Source organism: Chiroxiphia lanceolata, chromosome 5 (genome assembly GCF_009829145.1).
Source record: "Chiroxiphia lanceolata isolate bChiLan1 chromosome 5, bChiLan1.pri, whole genome shotgun sequence".
Taxonomy (NCBI): domain Eukaryota; kingdom Metazoa; phylum Chordata; class Aves; order Passeriformes; family Pipridae; genus Chiroxiphia; species Chiroxiphia lanceolata.
The window spans coordinates 35,143,480-35,166,742 of record NC_045641.1 but is presented as its reverse complement, the minus strand read 5'-3'; the positions used below and the strand labels follow the sequence as shown (position 1 = coordinate 35,166,742).

The 23,263-nt window shown below is 36.2% G+C and overlaps 1 protein-coding gene across 1 annotated transcript in view; it reads right to left on the bottom strand.

Annotated features, from left to right (window-relative positions):
* Positions 1 to 2,092: 2,092 nt before the first annotated feature.
* The window catches only part of CAND1 (cullin associated and neddylation dissociated 1), a 30,284-nt gene continuing 9,113 nt past the window's right edge, over positions 2,093 to 23,263 (bottom strand). The window contains exons 3-15 of the mRNA XM_032688048.1: positions 16,074 to 16,228; positions 14,189 to 14,312; positions 13,504 to 13,760; positions 13,315 to 13,420; positions 12,684 to 12,829; positions 11,361 to 11,653; positions 10,577 to 10,718; positions 8,446 to 9,939; positions 7,598 to 7,693; positions 5,759 to 5,928; positions 5,497 to 5,661; positions 5,159 to 5,266; positions 2,093 to 4,129 (exon numbers count right to left, since the gene is read on the bottom strand). Coding sequence (XP_032543939.1) covers positions 3,905 to 4,129; positions 5,159 to 5,266; positions 5,497 to 5,661; positions 5,759 to 5,928; positions 7,598 to 7,693; positions 8,446 to 9,939; positions 10,577 to 10,718; positions 11,361 to 11,653; positions 12,684 to 12,829; positions 13,315 to 13,420; positions 13,504 to 13,760; positions 14,189 to 14,312; positions 16,074 to 16,228 — 3,481 coding nt within the window. The 3' untranslated portion in view covers positions 2,093 to 3,904. The remainder of the gene's footprint in view (positions 4,130 to 5,158; positions 5,267 to 5,496; positions 5,662 to 5,758; positions 5,929 to 7,597; positions 7,694 to 8,445; positions 9,940 to 10,576; positions 10,719 to 11,360; positions 11,654 to 12,683; positions 12,830 to 13,314; positions 13,421 to 13,503; positions 13,761 to 14,188; positions 14,313 to 16,073; positions 16,229 to 23,263) is intronic.

The window sequence follows — 23,263 nt, the reverse complement described above, 5'->3', positions numbered from 1 at the left end:
ACCGACACTGGCTGTGGAAGATTAATTTACTTCATTATTCTCAAGAATTCCGATTTCCTTCTCCTTCCCTGAACTCAGATACAATGAAAAATTATAAATGGATACAGATGCAAAAAGGTCGGGTTTAGTGCAAGAGCTATAACTCTATACTGAAGAGCTCTTCTAGGGAGAGCAAAGGGGAGCAAAGTTTGCTGCCAAAATCTCCACCTCCTCATGTTCAATAGTACATCAAGCAAATCTTCCCACCTCAGAACAAGAAGGAAACAAGGAAAAAAAAAAGTAATAAACTGACTAGTATTTTTCATTTCTCTGAAATTAATTTTAAGAACAGCAACCGACAAAGGTACACTTTATCTGAAGTTTAGAGCAATAGGGAAATAAAACCCAGAGGCTGTAGGCTTAACTGTTTGGTATTTGGCAGAAACAGGTGTCATTTCAGTCAGAATGATGAGGATTCACAAAACAAAAACAACACACACACACACACACACACACACACACACACACACACACACACACACTTCCAAGGTCACATGTTACTTTGCTTTGAAAGTCATCTAAAGTAGAGGCGAGGAAGGGGAAGAACCAGTAAACATGAGAACAGTTGCTAAATCCCTACTACTAAGCAGTCCACCAGATCAGGGTGAACTTGCTCCCATCCTCATTATTGAGAATATCTGTTAAGGTAAATACAATAGAAGCAGATATGGACTTTTAATTCATATTTTTAATTTGAGTTGATGGAATGTCAAAATAATCCTTCACCTGAGGGAAGCAATGTTGCTTATGTGCATATGTACTACTTTGTTCACCTCATAAAAATACAACCGGAAGCAGTTCAGCTCTTTTTATTTTGTCAACTGCTGTAATAGATGCAATATTTTGAAGGTAAATCATATAAAAAATAAATTTACATGTTTGAAATGCAGTGTTCTTGAAGTACTGGTAGTTTTCAATTTATAATTTTAGAAAAAAACCCTCCCTTGTAAGGATGGCAAGTTTTGAGATACAAAAATATTTAAAGCCTAGAATCTGCAATGCAAGGACTGGTCAACCATTTCTATGTTATGTGCAACCTTATTAATTGGTCTCAATTGTCTATGTGCAAAGTGATGAAAAATACTAGAGAAAATTCTAATCATATCAAACATCTTAAGAGCAGCCTTTCAGAATTCTGGTTTTGTTTTAGTTAGAGAAATGTAGGATTTCAGTTTCAAATATTTAGCATTTAAAGAACAGCTGCATATATTCCTGACATCATCCTTAATAGAATTACCTGAACCTAATTGCTCTAAAAGCATAAATACACCAGATTTATACAAATACTTGGACATACAGCAGGGAAAACCAAAGAAACCTTTCTATCAAGTGATCTAATGAAAGTCATCAGAATTTCAACACCTAACATGGTTACATTTTGTTACACTAATAAAAAAATTCAGTAACTGTGATGCAGTTACAACCTTTATGAGTCTGTCTTCCTGAATCACCAAAATAACCAACTGCTACTTGGAGACAATCACACTGTTGGAATTTCTGCAATTTACAGGGAAGACTTAATCCTTATGTTCCCACATTCTTCATCAGTGGTCAAAGTGAAAATTACTCTTCTGCAAGAAAGCATTCACTATGTAATATAGCTCAACCTTCTATTCTGTCCTTAAGCTTGCTCCACTGCAATGTACTGTAAAACAAAGTGAAGATGATTTGCATCCACCACATTAGGTGTTGTGTTATGGTAGTAATGCACACACAAATCTCTCAGCTACAAATATTCTGTTCACTTACCATTGTCACCTACTCCATTTTCCTACTTTAGCCTCACATTTCACGTTTATCATACCATTCTCACACCTAGATTTAGATCTGTAAAACATTTTAATGTACTCTGAAAACTTAACATAAAAAGTTCTAAGATTAGTTGACAACTAATTAGCACAATGGATTTTTAATTAGAAGGCCAGTGTATTGCTGTAATTGAAGTAGATGAGTTATACAGTAAGATAAAATGCACCTAATTCACAGTGCTTTTTCTACCATATGGTTTCTGTCTAGTCATCCCACTCCTTTTCATGACATTTAGATATGTTGGTATGTTTCATCTCATTTATTACTACTTCTAGAAGACAATTGTTACATTAGTATGAAGACTTTGGAGACAGAGAAAGCTACATTTTCAAAAATTTCTACAGCATTAGAATTGTTACTATTCAATGAGTTCACAGACTTCTTTGTTCAGGTCCTTCTATTAAGGTAAAATGTACCAATATCTCCTCTGCTTTTCCCAAGCTGCAAGCATGTAAGGTGAAGATTTTGCCCCCAAGCCCCAACGCTCACAGGAAACTGTCTCTGAGGTCATAAGAATGTATGCTTATTTAGTCATGTAGCAGCTTATGCCACATACCCACATAACAGGTTTCCAAAATATCAAACTAGCTAAAAAATACCAGTTAAGAAAAATCAAATTCAGATCTGATTTAGAGGGAAAGAAACCAAAACAACTAAGTAGTTGCATTTAACAAGTAATGGTAAGTCTCAATTTGAGGCAGTGGCTCCCCTCTTTTTTTATTATTGAATTCCCAACTCTAGTTCATTGCAGGACTGCCAGCTATCCACTTCTGGTCCGCTTCTAAATTACCTCAGCATATTCACAGAAGAACTTTTTCTTCTGTTGGCTTTTTATCTCTCTCCAGTCTTTTGACCATTCCCTGTTTCCTGTCTCACCTAAATACTGTATGACATTTGCAGCACTGCAACCCACTGGTGGTCCCATGTGCCAGAAAACATTCCAACAGGAACTAAATGATGGTCTGGCAATACTTATCTAGGTAGCACCATATACTAGTGCCTTAACAAAAGCTGTTGGATAAAGAACAGGAGATAGAATCCACTAAAGAAACTTCCTTCATACTTTTATAACAAAAGCAATGTTGAATCCAGAGTTCAGGAGCCACTGAGCAGCTATTGTTTTCTCTGCTCATTTTACCTCCACCTCATCCTATTCCACTCCAATCTTACAGTTTGTCCACCTCAATTCCAGTGGATCCAGTCTTTGGGAATGAAAACCCATGAAAACTGCAGAAATCATCATGTTTACTGTAAGAATATCTGCAGGGTCATGCTACTGGCATTCAAAAAAGCCAGGTTAAGATAACAAACCTTAATTCATCCCTTCCAGTATGAATGGCCTGTACGTCAAAATACCTGAAAACTGCACTGATACAGTAGAACTTATTTTAACTTGCATTACGAATAAACTGCACATGCTGTTTTACAGACAATATATATTTGTAAACTTGCTCATGCAAAATTAGTGTGCACAACAGGGATATTGGTTTTCTAATCCCCACATCTGTAAAAATGACATTAGCATCTGATTTTTTTGAACTGTGCCCAAACCATCTTTTTAATATAATAAATCTTACACATAATTCATCTGTCAGCCAAATCAATTTATGAAGCTGAAACAAAAAAGAATAAAAAGTTATACAAAAAACATGGTGCACCTGGACACTTGATTCCCACCTCCCCCCCTTTTTTGTTTACAAGTAGAAAGAGTGAACAAAAGAAAAAAAAATCATGGTCACAAAATTTTGACATTTTAATCCTAAACATTACAGGGCAAATGGATGTTGGAACCTATTTCCATATACCACGTGTCAACTTTTTAATTCCCAAATGTGGTCAAATCCACTAAAACAGAGTGGTTAACAAATTCTGGATTATGGAAATACATTTCTGGAATAATGCTAGAAAAGCAATTATGGGAAAAGCCAACTGTCTCCATAAAGGTAAATAAAGTAGAACAATGTGTAATTATATGCTTTTTCTGTTTCTTACTCATAACCTGTCAATTCAGTGCATCATATGGTTCAACATAATGGTCCCCATTTTGGACAAACATCTAACTAGTGTCCATTGATTCCAAGTTAGTGGATGATGAATCTTTTTGGATACTTTCAAAGATGGCTGCCAACTCAGGGTTAGAGCTTATCTGTGACTGAAATTCACTCATTAATGGACTCTTCTCTGCTTCTGGAATGGTTAGAAGCGCTGCTACAGCCCTCATAGCAGATCGTTTTAGTTCATCTTGCTTTTCAAACTCCTGTTTCACTGAGTTTGCCTTTACCTAGGGAAAAAATGAAAATATGTTTGAAACTTTACTTAAACTTCCACCTATACCCACCTTAAAAAAATGTATGTTACAAAAACCGATTTCCTTCCATACTACCACTTTGCACAGCTTTCAAAATGACCTAAGCTCTTAAAAAAAACACCCCTAAACATCTTTCTAGCAGAACTGTTTACAAATAGACTGAAGCTGCAATACTGCAAGGTAAGTAGAAAAAGGCTGTAAACTATCAAGTCAATCACCAAATCAAAGCAATTACAGCAGCCAACCTTTACCTAGTAAGGTCAGTAAATGACATTAAACTGCTATTATCACACTACTCCCGGTTTCCAGAGAATAGAATTTATTAAAAAGTTGACCTTAGAGTAAGTGCTTAACCTTCTGTTACCATTTTCAAAGACGTTTCAGTAATACAAACACAAATTATCTTTAAAGGCAGTCAATTTTCTTGATGTGAAATATAGAAGACTACAACAATGGAAAAGCAAGGTAAATGGCATTAAATGACTGTCACAGCACACAGGTGGATCAAGATGAGCAGCAATGGAAGGAGACTAACTGTGCCAAGATCCAATAATCTTGTAATATAAATGAAGAGGCAGGATAAACAATAAAAACCCAACGAAACCAGGACTACTTTACGCTGCCTTCATCACCCAAATGCTTGTCTGAAACAACATAACCATCAGATGCCAGAAAAACTCTGTCTTCCAGTTTCACTATTTATAATAAAATGAGATTTACATGTTGCCCAAGTGGCAGCTAAATTTTTAAGGAACAAAAGAAAGGACAGCAAAGAAACAGAGAATTTTTAAAAAGAAGCTAACAAGGCTATCCCTCGATTTGTAATTTAAATAAATTTAACACATATATAAAGGCACACTTATTTATATTATCCTGCCTACTCCAGCTTATCAATCATAACTCAGAAAATGCTGCAGCAGTACTGAAGTATTCTTTAAACACAAGTTCGTTTGCATTTCTATAAGACAACACAAAGTAATTAACTTAAATGAATTCAAGTACCTTAGTTGTACATGTAGCACGCAAAGGTTCCACGAGCCTATCCAATCTCTGCAGCACCGCACTTGGACAAAGGGTAGACAGTCTCACCAACATTAAAAAGGTTAGCATCTAGGTTGAGGAAAAAAACCCAATACAACTATTAGTCATGCCTAGCATATATATGGAGATATATTTCCTACAATGCTGTGTAACCTTTCAAACAGTCACACTTCAATGAAACTGGCAAACGTAGTGAAGTACTTAAGCATAGGACATAATATTTTTACCATGTCAGTTTATTCACTATTTAAAATATTTTGACATAGTCACTGCTTTCACAGAGAAAAATGACAGCTAACCTTAATATCGTAGTGATCCTTCAGGCCATCTTCAACATGGTTTAAGAATTCAAATATATCTAGTCTATCCAAACAGCTATCCAATAGAGTATACATGCACTCGAAAGCCGCTTTCCTTATGTCCAAGCCATCATCAACTGTATGCTTAAATGGTCCCATTTCCACCTGTCAGCAAACAGAAACACCAAAGTTAAATAACACATTTTTTAAAAAAATCTATCTACTTACATATATTTAGCACTGTTTTTCTTAGTTAACATACCTCTCTGATTAGTTCCTTTCTGACTTTTGTTTCATTGTAAAGATGAGGAAGCACAGTATCTAAGAGGTCCCTTATCAAAGATGGTTTATTGTGGGCAGCTGAGTTAAACGTCACTAGAGCTACTCTCCTGACATTGAGATCTGGGTCCTCCAATGTTTTCAGAAAATCACCTGCAAGCATACAGAAATAAATAACCTATGACGATCCTTTTAATCTGCAACTTTAAAAATATCTTTGCTTAGTTTTAACCTTTCAAAAAGACATGGTTAGTGCAGGAGTTATTTTAATGTAACAGACACCTGCTATTTCAGCATGATTATACAAATAAAACCATACTCATATGAAAAGTATTAATTTAATTATATATAGTAGTTTGTATAATAAAACAGCAGTTTCATTATGGTCATCAAAATAAATGGCCATCACAATGATATTTCAACTTGTTTTTTAAAGATACAGTATGTAAATTAATGAAAATTATATTTAACCTTTGCTTTTATTCATTAAATTCTCTCAGAATATGCATTAGCAATATCAATTCTGCAGTTCACGAAATTGAGAACACCTCTCAAGGAAACTATCAACATATTGATTTTTAACCCCTAAATTGGCATACAGTGAGAATACCTAAATTACCACAAAATAAGGCTACTCAGTATATATTAACATAGCAACACCTTCTCATCCCACTCTACCCTCAGGCATTTTTAAATTAGATTTTCTATACTTCCGTAATACAGCTTTGTTAAAATAAATAGCTGCATGAATATATCTTATTTTTCCCACAATGTCTGTGAAGTTTTACTAGCTAACTCCGTGAGGAGTGAAATTTTTCAAATCAGAAAACCAACAAAGTGACTTCTACACACACAAAAGAAACGGGGGTAATAAAACTCAAGATGACTAAGATTTTTTAAGTACTAGATACCAATAGATTTTTGACTGAATAATCAATAAATATTTGCAGAAACCAAAGGGGCAAGGCAGCTTCAGTGGGAGGGGAAAATGCCTAAAGCAATTCTTGAATGTATTATTAAAAAAAAAAAAGTAAACTTAGTGATGAATATAACACATAGGAATTGACTTCATTCATCCATAAATAGAAACCTTGCTCCCCACAAAACTTTATGCTTTTTCCCCATTCAGCTTAGTAGTATAGATAATTTTTTACCTATCTTTAAACCTGCAATTACTCAAGTATAAAACATTCACCATAGCATATTAAACAAATCTTTGTAATACAAATGAAAAAAGTTCAAAAAGCCACAGCATTGCAAGGCTCTTTATCATACCAACGTTACACTGAAAGCTCTGATCACCTTATCCTTGTAAAAATATACACAATTCCAAATGCTTTCAGATCACAAGCATTACAAAATCATAACAACCTATATTTACAATTCAAAACCTGGTAACACTCTGAATTCACGCATGCATATTTTAAGTGACTGAATGTTAAATATTTCCAAGACCACACTTCTGGGTAAAGATAGTACACCTTACTACATCAAACTGATTTAATTTGTCAAAAACATGAGAAAGGAAATCAGTTTTTGAGTTCCCTCTCCTAAAAGTCCTAGCTTTTTGTATTGCCCATCACAGCTTCAATACACAGAATTTTTAATCAAACATTTTTTACTGCTCAGAATTCAAACAAACTAGTATTAATAGAAATAACTGGCTATTGCAGAAACATCTTGGAACTCTTCCAACAGTTATTATTAGCATCTAATCCTAGTATCTGCAAAATACTTACTTCTGATAACACAAAGAACAAATTTTAAATGTCATTCTACTGCCCAGAAACAAAAAAGCTATCAGTAAAAGTAAAGAACTTACCTATGCAGTTCTTCAAGAGTGGGTCTATGGGTTGTGGATGATCAGAAATAGTGAACTTAACAGCAGTAACCACCGAACTTCGAGCGTATGAGGACCCTAATACAAAACAAAAGTGTGAATACACAAGATTAAAACAGAACAACTACAGAATCTAAATCACGCTCACTGCCATTCATTCTTTTTAGACTTCTAATACTCTTAAGAACACCAAACAAGAAAGGTTATTGATTACTAGAAATGCAATATGTAACTCAAGTAAATTTATGGAGAAAACATTTCAAACATGGAAAAAATACTGTAAGACACAATAAGCATGTAATGTTATCTGCTACAGAAAATTTGAGTAATAAGCCTGTTAGAACAGTTTATGTATGATCAAACGTTAGCCTAGAAAAAACCACCTCTCCCCTTAAAAGTAGAAGCACGTAAAGCAAACACGTGAATACAGTTCTGACACGAAACTGATTCATGAATTATGCACAATGATCCATCCTAATCCTTAAAAATTTCAGAATCCTTATCTGAAAAATAGGAATACACCAAATAATTTACACCAAAATGTCAACATGTTGCAACTGGCTTTTTAATTTGTCCCTTTGTCATTCATGCTCCTTTGAATTACCATAGCTTAAAACAGAACACAGAAGTAATTCTTTTTATGTATGACTAGCAACTTCTATTAAAATGGAACCACCTAAGATTCCATTGTTGGGTGGGGAGGAGCAAAACTTCAAGAGTTATCACAAAATTTAAGCACATCATTTGCAAAACTAGATCCATTTATTAATAGATAGCACAAAGCCATTTGCCTTAAAGCCACAATATGTACATGCATTACTACTACTCACCTGATGCCAAGTATCCCTTGAGTCGCGGAAGCAGAGTCTCTGGGTCTATTAATGTAAGCTTGCCCAAGCATTCAGCGACAACATTCCTTGTGCCCTCTTCTGCACATTCACAGTGTTTCAGGAGTAAGGCCCAGATGTTCTCAACATATGGTTTGAGACCAATCACTGATGCAGAGCTAATTATTTCTTTCAGGGAATGAAGAAGAAGGTATTGCCTCTTAGGTTGACTAGTTATTTCTTGTAGGACAAATGGCAGATACTCAGGAAGATTGCCAACACTAATGCTGCCTAAGGCATAAGATGCTGCCGATTTTACCTCTTCACTAGGAGAAGAGAATGCTTCTAATATTACAGACTTCAGCTCAATTTGTCCACTTAAGTCAATGTGATGCCCAACTTCCCCAAGAGAAAGCAAAGCCAAAAGACGAATGGAATCTGTGGACCTTGAGTTCTTAACATCTTGAATGAACTGACCTACAACAGCTGGTCCTTCCTTAGGGCAGGCTCGAGTAAGGGCAGCAACACATTTGGCAATGGAATAGTAAGACTGCTTATGAGTAAGTGCTGTACTCTGTGAGTACACTGGACCCGTTAACATGCGCAGTAAATCCATGTAGCCTAAATTATTTGTACCAGTCACAACCAAAGCTTGGAAAAATTCTAGCATGGCACTAAGTGCTCCACCCTGAAGTAGAGGTGATCTTACCAGCCCAATAAGTTCATTGAGAATGGAGCCACTAATCTTTGACAGGGAGGAAGGATATACTTTAGCCAGTGTTGTTAGAAAACTGATGGCCATCTGTGATACGTGCATATCACTTTCACTAATCAGAGGTGGAAGCTCATCCAGGACAGCATCAATCATGGCAGCCGTCAAGCTGTCACTGTAATTCTTAATTAAAATATCTAGAGCAGAAAGAGTGCCCAGTTTCAAAGCTCGTTGGTTCTTTCTCAAAAAAGAAGCAAGAATAGGAACTCCTTCCCCAAGAACTGGTCTCAAATCTATCTTCAAAGGAGAACCAGCAATTAATGTCATGGCCTTCACTGTAGTTAACCGAGTGATCTCATTCTTCAGTCTCTCTAGAAAGATCTGAAGTGTACTAGGCAGGTCTGTGCCTAGGCTGTCACCAAGGCTACAAATTATTTGACCCATGCAAGATATTGCCCTTTCTTTGACCTCCTGATCAATGTCAGCAGCCTTTAATCTCTTGATTGTACAAGTAAACAAATCTTTGATGTAAGGAGTAGCATCAAAGGAAGTAGGCTGATCTAATGGACGAATAACCTTCACAAGTTGTTGGGTAACCAAAAGTGCCTCTGATGTTATCTTGTAAAATGGGTCTCCAACGCAAGCTACAACCGGAGGTACCAATGCTTGAACATGAGGATGAAAGACTTGGGGAGAATGATTGCAGAGGATCACATACAAACAGGACAAAGCATCTATCTTCAGATTAGATGAACTTGATTTGTCATTCAGTGAAAAAATTATTCCTGGAAGAAAAACAAAAAATGTATTTTTAGGGTAGGTAATTTATAGTCTGCTAAAACACTTCAAAATTTCCAAAGGCAGGCAGCTATACTGAATTTATGTTTTCTAGCTCCCAACCCTCCTTGAATGCTTCCAAGCCCCTTTCAGCACTTTAATTCAATCAATTAGTTTTTAAGCTTCCTCTACCAGAGGATATGGGCAATTTGATGGTTTGTGATGTATTTTCTTAATTATAAAGAAATTCTGAACCTTTAACATTTCCAACCTTACTTTTCATCGTTACTTCAAACTTCAACATTTTAAGTTTCAAAAGCTAAAATATGGACAATATTTTGCTCTGTTGGGATGAAAAAGAAGGCAGCTTGATCTTGCAGTTAAGAAGAAAATTAACTTTTTTTTTGATACAGTAGGAAAAAAACCTCAATCTTGGAGACAACCCCTGTTTTTAAGATTAATGGAAATATGTCACTAAAATATTTATATGGATTCATATAGTAGCTGGTTATTTTGCCATTTTCTTTAAATAGAAGTCCCATTTCAAGGCTTTTGCAAAAAGCCGTCAGGACTAGAATATTTTGATGTTTCAAAACTTCACATCCAATTTAATAAATATTTAAGTTAATAACATGTTTCTCATACCTGGTACAAGTACAGGAACATGTTGTGTTAGGGCTCCAGGTAACACATTTACTAGTTCAGTCAGCATGTTAAAGCAACACTGACGAGTCTTCACACTTTTCTCCTTCATCTGTTTGTGCAAGGCTTTAACTATGTTGGGGACCTGTAATCATCACACATCTGTTAATTGATTCAATGGCTCACATTTCTTCCATTATTGATTACTGGGGGGCATATAAAGAAATACGTGCACCCGACCCCTCTGATTTCTCCAGAGAACTAGATAAGTTACAGAAACACTGGGGAATAAAGTCAAAATAATTGTTTTAAAAAAACAGTAATTTAACTTTAAAAGGTGATTTGCATTAATAAAGCTGTAGAGAGTAACAACTGAAAAGCCACCCAAATAATTCACTTAGAAAAAGTTTTTCAGCATTATCCTTTTTATTCTGCAAATAAAATACGTTGTAGCAAATCAAGTTTTATCTTAATCATTAGAGCTTATTGTCTGCATACAGAATGCACAAAGTAACTATTTTGCTTTGGTAATGCAACTTTCACAGGTGATGGTAAACAACTGAAATCAAACCAGGACATTTGCATGAGTCAGTAATTTCAGTTTCCAAGACTGCTGCACTTTTTTGGGCCAGTTTACCTGGCTTGCTCTCTATGTTAATACTACAGGAATAAACTGTAACCTGCACGTGATGAAAGCATGATAAGGCACATTTAATGAACTATCCTTATGAACAGGGTGCAACTTCAGTATGTCTTCTCAAAGATAACAAAAATCTTGACAAATAACCTGACTCTGAAGCATTGTCAAAGGTGTCTCTCCTTGTTCCATTGCATCAGGATCACAAAGCCAACTTTGCACAGGTCGAGTTTGTTTTAAAAGAGAAAGATATGCATGAAAAACATCTGCTTTAACATTCTCTTCACGTTCTTTGAATCTGGCTATTAAAGCAGGAGATACAGTTTTGTAGAATTCTGGAAGCATTTCATGTCGTGTGCTAACCACAGCATCCAGACATTTAGCAGCTGCACGCCTCACTTTCCAGCTCATGTCATCATCATCACTATATTCATCATCGCTCCCTTAAAAAAATAAATTATGCGTAAGTTCAAATCTAGACCAGCAAAGCACCAAGTTTCATTTTAAACAATTAAAAAAGAAGACAGTTGGGTTCTTTGCATAAGACACATGAAGAGATAGGTTCAGAAGTATGTTAAAAGCCATACATAAAAAGCCTTCTAAATGGCCTAAGTTGTAATTCTATGCCAATTTTTTCACGCTAGTCTTACACATGTACTAAACTGCAAACAGGACAACGAGGTTCCCATCATATTTACAGCCTGCCTACCGATTTAAAGCACATTCCTCTTTATTTGTGACATAAACAACAATGCAACAATGAACATTAGCTGATCAAGACTCAGCCAATTATTCTGTCTGCTTCTTTCTAGGAGTAAATAAACCATACACTGCCCCCAAAAATAACAACAACAAAAAAATAAATAATACAGACTTCTCAGGTGCAAAAGCAACAACTATGCAGCTCATTCTCTCCTTAAGGAATGGGAATGTTATGCCCTCAATTCAGATTACTTGTGTGTCCAAGTTTTCATAAAGCTGCCACTGTATTAACAATAAATACATTATACCTTTCAGTCTAAAACACTTTTTCATCCTACAGAAAAATACTAGGCAATTTTCAATCTATTCTGATTTTACGTATTAGGTAACAATACAGTGGAAAGAAGTGAGAAGCCTTCCCCATGCTGTGTATGTATTTTCAACTCACGAACGGATGTTATATCATGCTACTCTTTAGTTATATCATGCTACACACTTCTGCCTTTCTCCACCTTTCAAGTCTTTTAAAGTATTTGTCTTGCATTTTATGTTCACCTTTGGAATCACTGATCTCCAGCAACAATATCCTACACTTTTATTCCAAGAGGTAAGTTCATAAGGTATGTTTAAAAGAGGTACAAAATATGAATATGAAAGTATACAAGTCACTCAAATGGTGGTACTTAGTAGCAATACCACCTCTACCAATTTTCTCAGACAGGTACAGGATCACAAGCTCACCCTCTCCCCCAAACCAACAAGAGAATATACCTTGATCATCATCATCACCACCATCAGCATCCATAGCATTTTCATCTTCATCCTCATCATCATAATTGTAATTAGGATCATACGTAAGATATTTAAGACAAATGTTTATAATAGTAGATACATGGGGATAAACTTCTTTAGGACACCTGCACAATAAAAAGTACAATCAATGTCAAATTACTTTGAAGAACTAAAATATTCCTAAACGACTTCATGCCACATCCTGTACTTTGGAGCCAACACAACTAAGATCAATGCACCCATCTGAATCACAGAAATTCCGAAAGGAAGGTCGGAAAGGGCAGTGCTACTGTGTAACAGGATCCGCTACATTGGAAGTTTGAAAAGGACTAAGATAAGCCTCTGGATGCCAACTTTTTTGTCACCATTACTGGACACAAATATACTTCTCACCTCCTGTTTGCACAAGTAGCAATGGCACGGTAGGAAGTTTCTAAAGTACAGACATAACACCCTGTTTAACAGTTAAGTTACAAGGTAGAGTTATAGAAACAGTTCCAGCTCAAAGCTTGCAAAAATATTTTCTATGAAGGAGATTGTCTCTTGATAGCTTACAATCCAATGGCACACTATCAGATCTGAAAGCCTGAAATAGGTACCCATGACTTACCTCCTAACAAAAGATTCAAAGGCTTGAATGCAATACTCTCGTAGTTCATCATCATCTACATTACAAAACTTTACAACCAAAGGAATTATTTTCTCAAGATATTCACCTGGTAAGAAAAAAAAAATTAGCTAAGTCATTACTCTCACCTAAAAACTTTAAAGTAAAAGATAATTTATAAATTTTTCTTACCTATTCTATGACCTGCTTGCCTACTGATAGCAGCAATACACTGTATATAGGTCCTAGTTGTTGACATGGAATCATTTTTAGACAGCTCTGTCAACAGATGTTCAATGAGGTCAACAAAAACCATATTGCCACAACTCATAACCAGGTGACCAAGAGCAATGATGGTTCTTTTCCTCACAGCAAGTCTTGGGCTGGTCAGCTGGGGGAGCAGACAGGTCAGAATTGAAGGATGGAAGTTAACAAGCAGTCCTCCTTGCCTTAAAACAGACAAAACACAAACTCAAACCAATTGAATCTAGATAACTTTGTTCATATACTGTACAACAATCTTTAAATATTCCCCAAACATCACAAAGATTCCAATTAATTATTTAAATTTAAGCTTTAGGAACTTTCTAAAAGAAGAAATTAGTTTAAAATATAAATAAATAAATATAAAAATAAACATTAAAATAAGCTAAAATTACAGTTCTCAGAAGATTAAATAACAAAGGAATCATTCTATAAATCAATTATCTTCAATACATTCACTTTTTTTCTAAATTAAGTTTCACCTGTACTTAATACCTTATCATATTATTTCATATAACTTCAACTAATTTAATTTTACATTTGGAAAACTAAAGTTAAAGTGTTAAAGAGTATTTATCAGCATTCACCAGCATATTAAAAGATGGATGTTTACCTGCTCAGCATATCAGCCATGATATCCAGTGCCTCCAGCTGAACAGATACATCTTCCTGCTTGGCTATAGCACTAGTGAGACGCCCTGTGATCTTTTTGCAAACATTAGCTGCTAATGCAGAACCTGAAAGAACAACAAAACCTCAGCATTTTCATAATATTTGAGTTTTTAACACCAGAGATCATGTTTGCCACTACAGAAAGCAACCTAATCTCAGCATAAAGAAGCTTTTCCCACACAACAAAACAAGCCTGAACAGTCAGTTTGTTTGCTAATGTCATGTATGCTCTGCATTAGAGCTAAAAGACTATTTATGTACAAACATACTGAGGAGAGCTTCTTGTCCCAGAAGGTATATATAACAGAAAAGACACTGCTTTTGGTAGGGCAAGCAATGGAAAGTGAAGGCCAAGACAAGTCTAGAGCAATAAATGAAAGGCCTATGGGTAAAAATGGAGAAATAAACTACATGGTAAGGAGAAGCACAGAAGAAGAGCCATCTCTAAAGACTGGCTGTATAATGAAAAAGCAAAATAAAATTATTTTGCACAAGAAGCTTCTTAAGTAGTAAGTATCCGAAATACTGCTGAAACATTTGAGAAAGGAGGAAAAAAAGGTAGACCCAAAGTATTTTAAAATACAAGAAAAAATGTCTTTACAACAACTCTATAGTTCCCCCTTCCTCAAACTGTCTAATGTTGTTTCAAGTAATTATGAGAAGGAACTCACGTCATGGTAACAACACAGTTAGCATTCATCTTCACATGCATGAAATTTTTTTAGTCACATTTTGGGAATTTCAGTGTGAAATTAATACCATTCCAACCTATGTTAAGTCTGGTTTATATATATTATGGTTAATTCTTAACTATGACTACAACTAAAACATAACAATTGGACAGTCAAATGTCTTACCACAAAGGCTAAGAAAAAAGGCAACAATCTATGTTTGAGTTGAGAGAAAGAAATAACATGGGTTTTTTTATATTAGGAATGTTAATGATATTGAAGGATTTTCCTGCATTTTTGTTTGAGCTTTACCTCTATCCATAAATCTTTCATTTTGTGTAGGCAAACGAAAGTGTAAAAGCTTTTTAAATTGTAAAAGCAATTTACTTAAAATTAGTTGCTTATGTAAAGTTTATGCATCTCACTGCCGCTTGATAAAAGCAAGATTTACATGTTGACTTTCAAAAGGGATATTAAAATCAGAGTTCTTTTTTTTAAGAGACTTCAGTCTCTAAAAATGTCATTTCCAAAGCCTTTTTAATCACTTCTCTATTCTCATTCCTACGCTATGATATCTGAAAAGCACTTGAATAAAAAGTAATGCCATTAAGTGATGAGCTGTTCAACATTAATATCTCTTTTGGGAGGAAAGACTGCCTTCATTTAAACCTGCAGGTAAGCATTTCAGTAATTCACAAGGTACTTCCCAAAACACTTCCCAGAAATTGAGACAAGAAATCAAATGGTTAGAGAGAAATACCCAAGTTGTAATCAATTTTAAAGCATACTATCAATCAAAAAGCAAGATGAGATTTAGCTATTACAATACCCCAGAAAAGTTCCACCAGGCAATTAATAAAATAGAAGCTTTCACACTCAACTTGTTATACCAAAGTTCATATACTCTAAGTTTGTTTTCCACATTAATGCAAACCTTCAGCAAAACAGAAAAAGTTTTTAAACTTGTGAAGTAAAATCTAGCAATATAGAGAAGGAGAAACTAAAAGGATATTTGTGCCATACGTTTTTCCCCTAAAGGAAATTAGTTCCAAGACTAAATGAACTGAATCTCTTCATTAAAAGACCAGGCTTTTGTATCTTTTTGAATTAGTAAATTACACAACTAGATAAATCCTTGAGTACAAAATGCCTTACCACTGGAAGCTGGGGGAAGTTCTCCAATCACAGTTTTAAGACCAATGCTTGAAATGTCACGTAACTGTTCTTTGTCTGAGAGCATGTTTGTACAGAGGGTATCTACAATGGTCTCCACTTGATACTCCTTCACTTTACTCACCAAAGGTCCTAGGCTGCATAAAGAGAAGAAAAGTATTAAATCTGCAATCCTAAATAAAACATGTCATTTTAATTCAGTATTTTGCATTCAAGTCACAAACTTAAGGTTGGGTTTGGTAGCAATACAAAGCAGAATTTTAAAATCTGAAAACCTCTAGCTGGTTGGGTTGATAACCCATCTCCATAAACCTAGTAACAAAATGCTCATTTAGTACCTGTTTTTTATCTGGTGCTGGAAACGCCTTTTGCATGACTTTACTGCTTCAGTCTCAAAACCAGTCCCTCTTACTTCTCATTTAATGACAACATTTATAACAAAAATTACCTAGCCAGAGCCATCAGTTCACCTTGCTTGACCATCAGTGCTTACTTACTCCACAGGCAAGTAAGCAACATTCTTAATTACTGCACCTTTATTCTCTACAACACTTGGATTCAATCTGATACACACTGAGACTCCTTCTATACCTTAGAGTGCCTTCCTTATTAGAATACAAATGCTAAAATAAAAAAGAGTGATATGGCGTGTCCTCCTTCACACAGACTACAAGCACCACATACATGCAGCACAGTTACACTTCCTCTTTCCTCTGAACTGTGAATTTTTAGTTATTCCAACCATTTTGAGAATTGCAACGATTCTGTATTCCTTTGTCAAATGCTCTCAAATTGTTCAAAATACTAAAACTTCGGATGTCCTAGTAAAGTCTAGTCCATTGCTAAGAAATACAGCATTCTTCACCACCTTTCTAGTCCTATCACCAACTTCCAGCATCTCTTCATTCTTAATGTTCTGTTCCAAAAGGGAAGTTACAAAAAACCCCCAAGCCTTTTATCGCCTGTGTCTTCCCATTCATCTGTTAAAAACCTCTGTAACAACTTCTCACTGCAAATTTGCTTATTTAGTTTCTCCCTATCTTAAAACACCTGCCTTCAGACAAGGCATCTGAGAAATGGGAAATTTATTTGGAAATATTTTAAATTACCAAATATTTTAATCTAACTCAACTTCCTCAAATATACATTAACAATTAACACCTTGAGTTCTGAAAAAAGTGTTACAAGCTGTCCATCAAAAAACAGTACAGTTAACCTACACATACAGTAACCACCCTGAAAGACAAAGCTTCTTTGTTTCAAAAGCTTTCATTCTCTGTACGTTGAGATCTTGCCATCTACTCTCTGTTTAATTTTCTGTGGTGACATCCATAGTATCACTACTCAATTCAAGAAAGCAGGCTTATTAATAAGACAACAACATTAGATGTGAGATGTGACATGAAGCTGAAGTTCTAATACATTTAGGTTCTGCACTGACCCCGACAGAAGTAAGGACAGGAGGACAAGTTGCTGTGTGCAACAGTCACACAGAAGGAAAAGCAACGTATTGACACAAGAATGGAGACAGGAGTAGCGAGGGCTATCTACAGAAAAAGTGGGAATTGTGACTTAAAAGTGTAGCCCATCAGCGGAATTAACAAAAACACAAGTATACCTCCAGAAAACTATTATTTATTTTCTCTTCCACCTGCATCAAAGGGATAATGAGTAGCATTCTGACTTGGTCTTGTACACAGACCATTCCCTACTTGTTTTGCAGCTGTTCCAGACATCCCACCAAGGAAATCCTACAGCCTGATTTTCAGTACCTCAATGTTTTTCCTCCTATGAAACACACTTCAAGTTAAATTCACCATCAAATTCAACTTCAGCCATAGTGAGAGATCACAGAAGATTTTCAGGGATTTTACATGTATGCTCTCAGTGTGAACTCTGAAGAGCTGTAAAGTGTGAGGATGTTAAGTGAGCCCTTTGTATCAAAACAATCTGGGTAAGATTTCCTATGTATGCCTCATCTACGTAGTGAGTAACAGAGTGAACCTTGCCATTGAACTCTGTTAAAGTCACACAAATTCATACTAAAACCTGGGGGTTTTGCCAGTACCTTTGATGGTGATTCTTTAAGCAGCCTAATCACCCATTCATGACAGAAGGCAGGGTCCAAATTTTGTATCTGGCCTTCAACTTTGTACGTAATGTACACAGTCAACCTCTCTATAAATCAGTACTATAAAACTGAAACATACAGAAATCACTGTATGAACAAATGCAGAAAAAGGAGCATCTTAAAGACAATCACTAACTGATTAGGACTACATTAGAATGTACTGCCTCCATACACCCTTTAGCTTTTTCCAAACTGAACTTTAACACTGTATACACCTGCTTCTCATTAAAGTTTATTGTATCAAAGCTAATTGAAACTAAAATGATGTCTATTGGATCAATAAATACTAATGTTGGAGAGTTGAAGTCAAACTGAAACCTTAGGGGAAAAATGAATGAATTTATCAAAACAAGACTAAGATCAAGAAAGCAAAGTTTAGAATTTCAAATATATGCCACTATTCACTATCAATATGTCAGACTTTTGAGACTACTTCGATTTAGGACCATATGGTCACAACCTTACCGAAACATAGAAGCACATGGAAGTATTACAAGCAGGTGATGAAATTATAATTAACAACAAAACATCTTCCAACTGGAAGTATTTCCCTATTTCAACTCCTTATCAAGTGCAAAGAGAGTATGCTGTCCAAAGATAGACGGTTTTCCCATGCTTAGGAAAAGAAAAAAAATTGGAAAGTTAGATATTAGAAAGACGTTCTTCACCCAGAGGGTGGTTGGGCACTGGAATAGGCTCCCCAGGGGAGTGGTCACAGCACCAAGCCTGACAGAGTTCTAGAGGTGTTTGGACAATACTCTCAGGCACATGGGGTGACTCTTGGGAATGGTCCTGTGCAGGGCCAGGAGTTGGACTCAATGATCTTTGTGCGTCCCTTCCGACTCAGCATATTCCGTGATACTCTGTTTTAATATATTCATTTGCACTACAGTTTTCACTGACTTGAAATAAATAGCAATTATCAAACTTTTAAAACTGTTAAGCTACAAGCTAGTATGATACACAAGGGTAAATATTTTTCCCTCCTCCCCAAAACCAGTCTTTCAAAGCACTTTAAAAAACAAAACAAGCTCAAGACACTAGGAAAAAAGTGGGAGGAGAAGTTCCAATTTCATACATTTGATTGTACAATGTAATAATGGAGTTGACAGGTCATGGTACAGAACTAAACCCTGATTAACAAATATCAGTATGCAGCACTAGTAAAATTAATAAATTCAATACATCTTATTCTAATTGTACCAGATTACTGGAAAGAAACTATCTGGATTCAAAGTACTTCCTTTCAGACCCTAGTGGTTATAGTGGAGGGAAAATGTTTTGGTTTTATTTCATAAGATTTTGAAAATTAGTCTGAATTAAGAGCAAATTTCATAATAAAAATGTGCGGGCATTAAGTAAACTGCACAAAACTAGAGGAGGGAGGAATGATCTATAGGCAAACAGAAATTCTGCCCAAGCTGGTAAGATACTAAGCTCTCAGTGAAGGCTATTATTATAACAGTAGATGGTTCAAAATCCAAATTAAGTTATGCCACTCAGTCTAAAACTTACTTTATGCTTAGTACTTAAATCATCTAATTCCCACTTTATGCTTAGTACTTAAATCATCTAATTCCCACAATATTGTATTACAAAAACACACAAGTGTATTAAGACAGAATAATCACTTGAGTCTTTATCAAATGGAGAGTTCCTTTCTTAATTTATATGTAATGAGAGACAAGCACAAAATCCAAGACGACACTGAAACATTTTTGGTTAGTTGGTTTGTTTTACTTGAAATGTCTCCAGAGCTTTAAGTCTAACTCTCCAAGAACATAGCTGGGCCCTGGGTTCACTACTAGCTAATAAAACTGTCAGCCAGGCAGTTGTGAGGGAACACATAGGTCACAGATCACTATTCAGAAGAAAAGGCTCAAGGCTGTGGCATTCAGCATAAAGGCAGTGAAGTTAGTTCAGGAGCTTACTGAACACTTACCCCACACACTTACTACCTTGCTGGTACTGTTGAGGAAAAGACAAACCCCTGCATTACTTTGACAGTGGAGACCCAAGGATGTGTAGCTTCATTCCGAAGTGCTGTTAACCACATTTAATGTGCCTTGGCACCTTGGATCATACTGAATTAACTTCTGAATGTATAGTCAAACTTGACAACAACTTTGTTCGTTTTGGTCAATTTGACAATCTCCACATCTGGTCAGAGCAAATTCCTTTTGAGAGGCCATGGGGGAAAATAGGAACAGTTTGGTCAAACATAACTTAGAAGTGCCTACAGGGTAAATCCAAAACCACATGATCCAAGTTCCTCTGATACTCAGTTTTCTCGTCAGTCTCAGAGCATCAAACTTTCCATTCTTCCTGCTAAAAAGGCTCCCAAACGCACTCTAAGCTCTTCACACCTTTCACACTTCCTACTTCAGAGGTCCTCTCAGTCATTTCAAAGCCATCCCTCACCACTATACAGCTCACACCACAGGACAACCGTAGGCCCGCAAAAAACACTGTTGCACGCAATCTGATCACCCATTTTCTCCACTCTCGAAAAAAAAACAGTGTTCTGACAGCTCAAACTAAACTGTTAGAGCTGTTGGAGGGAACAAGACTGGAGGACTAGGCTCAGATTCAGAAGACTTCAAATCAGTAATTCCAGGTGGACTCAAAAGGGCCGAGATCTATGATCTTCACTCTTGGATAGTTAGCAGTCATGGCTCTATGCAGCAGGACAAATCCAAAACACATCCTTCATTCAAAAACCTGCTGTATGTACCCCACTGCTGCTACCCTTCTTTCACAAGTCCAAGAATTCACAGTGGCGAGGGCTAATTTTCATTTAAAAATGCCCAGCAGAAGCAAAAGGCAACAAGCAAGACACACAGACAGAGGAGGACACGGACAAGCAAGCCTCTCTATTCACACACTACACATGACTTACAGTATGATAGTAACCAGAGTAAGGTTCAAAGTTTTGGCATGGTCTGTCACCATGTCAGGCAAACTTAGGAGCTTCTCTTCCAATGGTCATGCTCATAATGCGTTACTCCCATGAACTCAGAACACTGTTTGCACTTGAGGCACAGCATGTAGATTAACACCCAGGAATATGCAATCCCCAAAGCAATCACACCTAGCACTATTCATGCCTTCCTTCACAAACTGTAACCTGCTTGGTTTCTTTCTCTCCTCGCCCACCCTACTTGTGTGGCAACACCTGCTAAAAATACTGGCAGTGTGAGGGGGGGGCCGGGGAGAGGGGAAGAAAGCAGCAAAGGCAAAACATATTTACCAAAACCATGCACTGAAACATCACTTACAACTAACTCAGTTCTGTTAATGCACAAAACTTGGAACTAATTTGACATTAGTCAAACTAGGCCACAGGCATATGAACTTGACACATTATGATCACACCAATGCCACAAATTCAGGAAGTTTGCAATTTACTCATTTTGCAGAGTATTTTATGGAGATATAGAGATAGCTTTAAAATAAAAACACGAGAACAACTTTGGGTCAACATTTCTAGAAGATACAGCATGTGGGTAATCTCAAGAGGACTGTTAATTGAGATACTGACTGGTATCTGATCAAAGGCATAAAAAGAAGCCCTTTAAGTGCACAGAAATGAAGACGTAATGGAATGTTTTCTCACTTGCTTCAGCAGAACCTGCAGAGATGAACAGTTCTGACAGAGCACCCTTCATTAAAAGCAGTCAAACCTCAGGCCTTAACCAGACACTGCCCTTTAATTTAGGAAAAGGGCACTGTACTGGATTCTTCAGATTCCATTAAACCATCTCCACAGCTACTAAACCTCTGAGAGCAGGGGTTTAGAGGACCATATCCACAGTCCAATCTGGTCATTTTACTGCTTTGATAATGTTAAATTAATAATGCAATGTTATTAAAATAATTTTTACCACTGGTACTTATAAAGACCTTTTCCCTCTAACAGATAAACTCCTGATAAACCGGTACACAAGCACTTGCAAACACACGGATTCTTACCAAGAATTACCTCTGTGATACAAATACATCAAGCCATCCCTGGCTGCAGTTGAAACGTTTTCTCCAGTTGCTCAAAAAGCTCACAGCTTTCTCCACAACTCGATTTCACTCTTCAGCCAAGCTCTCCCATCGCAGTGATTCATTGACACATCTATATATACAGCTTCTCTTCAAATACACCCCACTGTCAGTCAGTGGCTACTCACAGTGCTGTTACACTCGTCTACCCTTGGAGCATAGTAAATTGTTTTGCAAGCAGCGCAAGCATAAATCAACTAGAATAGAAACCCAAACAATTCCAAGCTACAATGACTGTCCACACCCAGAGAAATTCCCTGGGCGTTTCAGTCAACAGGCTATGGTATACAAGGTTAGAATCTGTATAAACCATCTCTCATCCGTAAGGCTGTCTGCTCCAATAGAAGTACTGCAAATAGAAGCACTAGGAAAGACAAACAAGCACATGTACAATTACGGAAGCAAATTCAAATAAATCTGAGTAACAATATCCTTTCAAAAATATTCAAAACTTGCAGAATAGCAATCCTAAAGGTTTGCTTTTGATGAATATGGAGAGAGTTTGCTATCCGGTTGGTGAAATTCCATGTGGCAATGTCATCCCTCCTCTAATGGCCAGAAAGGTCACGTCTTCTGCTTTTTGCAGTTTACAATTGCTTGTGCAACCCTACAAAAATACAACTTCCACATCCTAGAGACGGGCAGCTGACATCATCTTTTTATACATTGACTGTAACACATCAGAAGCAGGTCGCCACTAAAAAACTCTTGGTTCATAAGTGAAAGCATCTCAAGTTACAGGTAAGGACTTATTTTAAACATGAACTGTTGAACAACTCCTAAATACTTTGGATTTAAATATGTTTGTTCTTCAAATGTAAGTAACTAAAATAATCACAGACAAGGTCAGTCAATTAGATTCATCTCAATTAAGTATAGAAACACTTTTCTGCTAATGTTTTAAAGATGACCAAACCACTTTAATGACATTTAGACAAACACTATACATTACAGTTTCTAGAAAGTGTTAAACCATATTTTTCCTGAATCA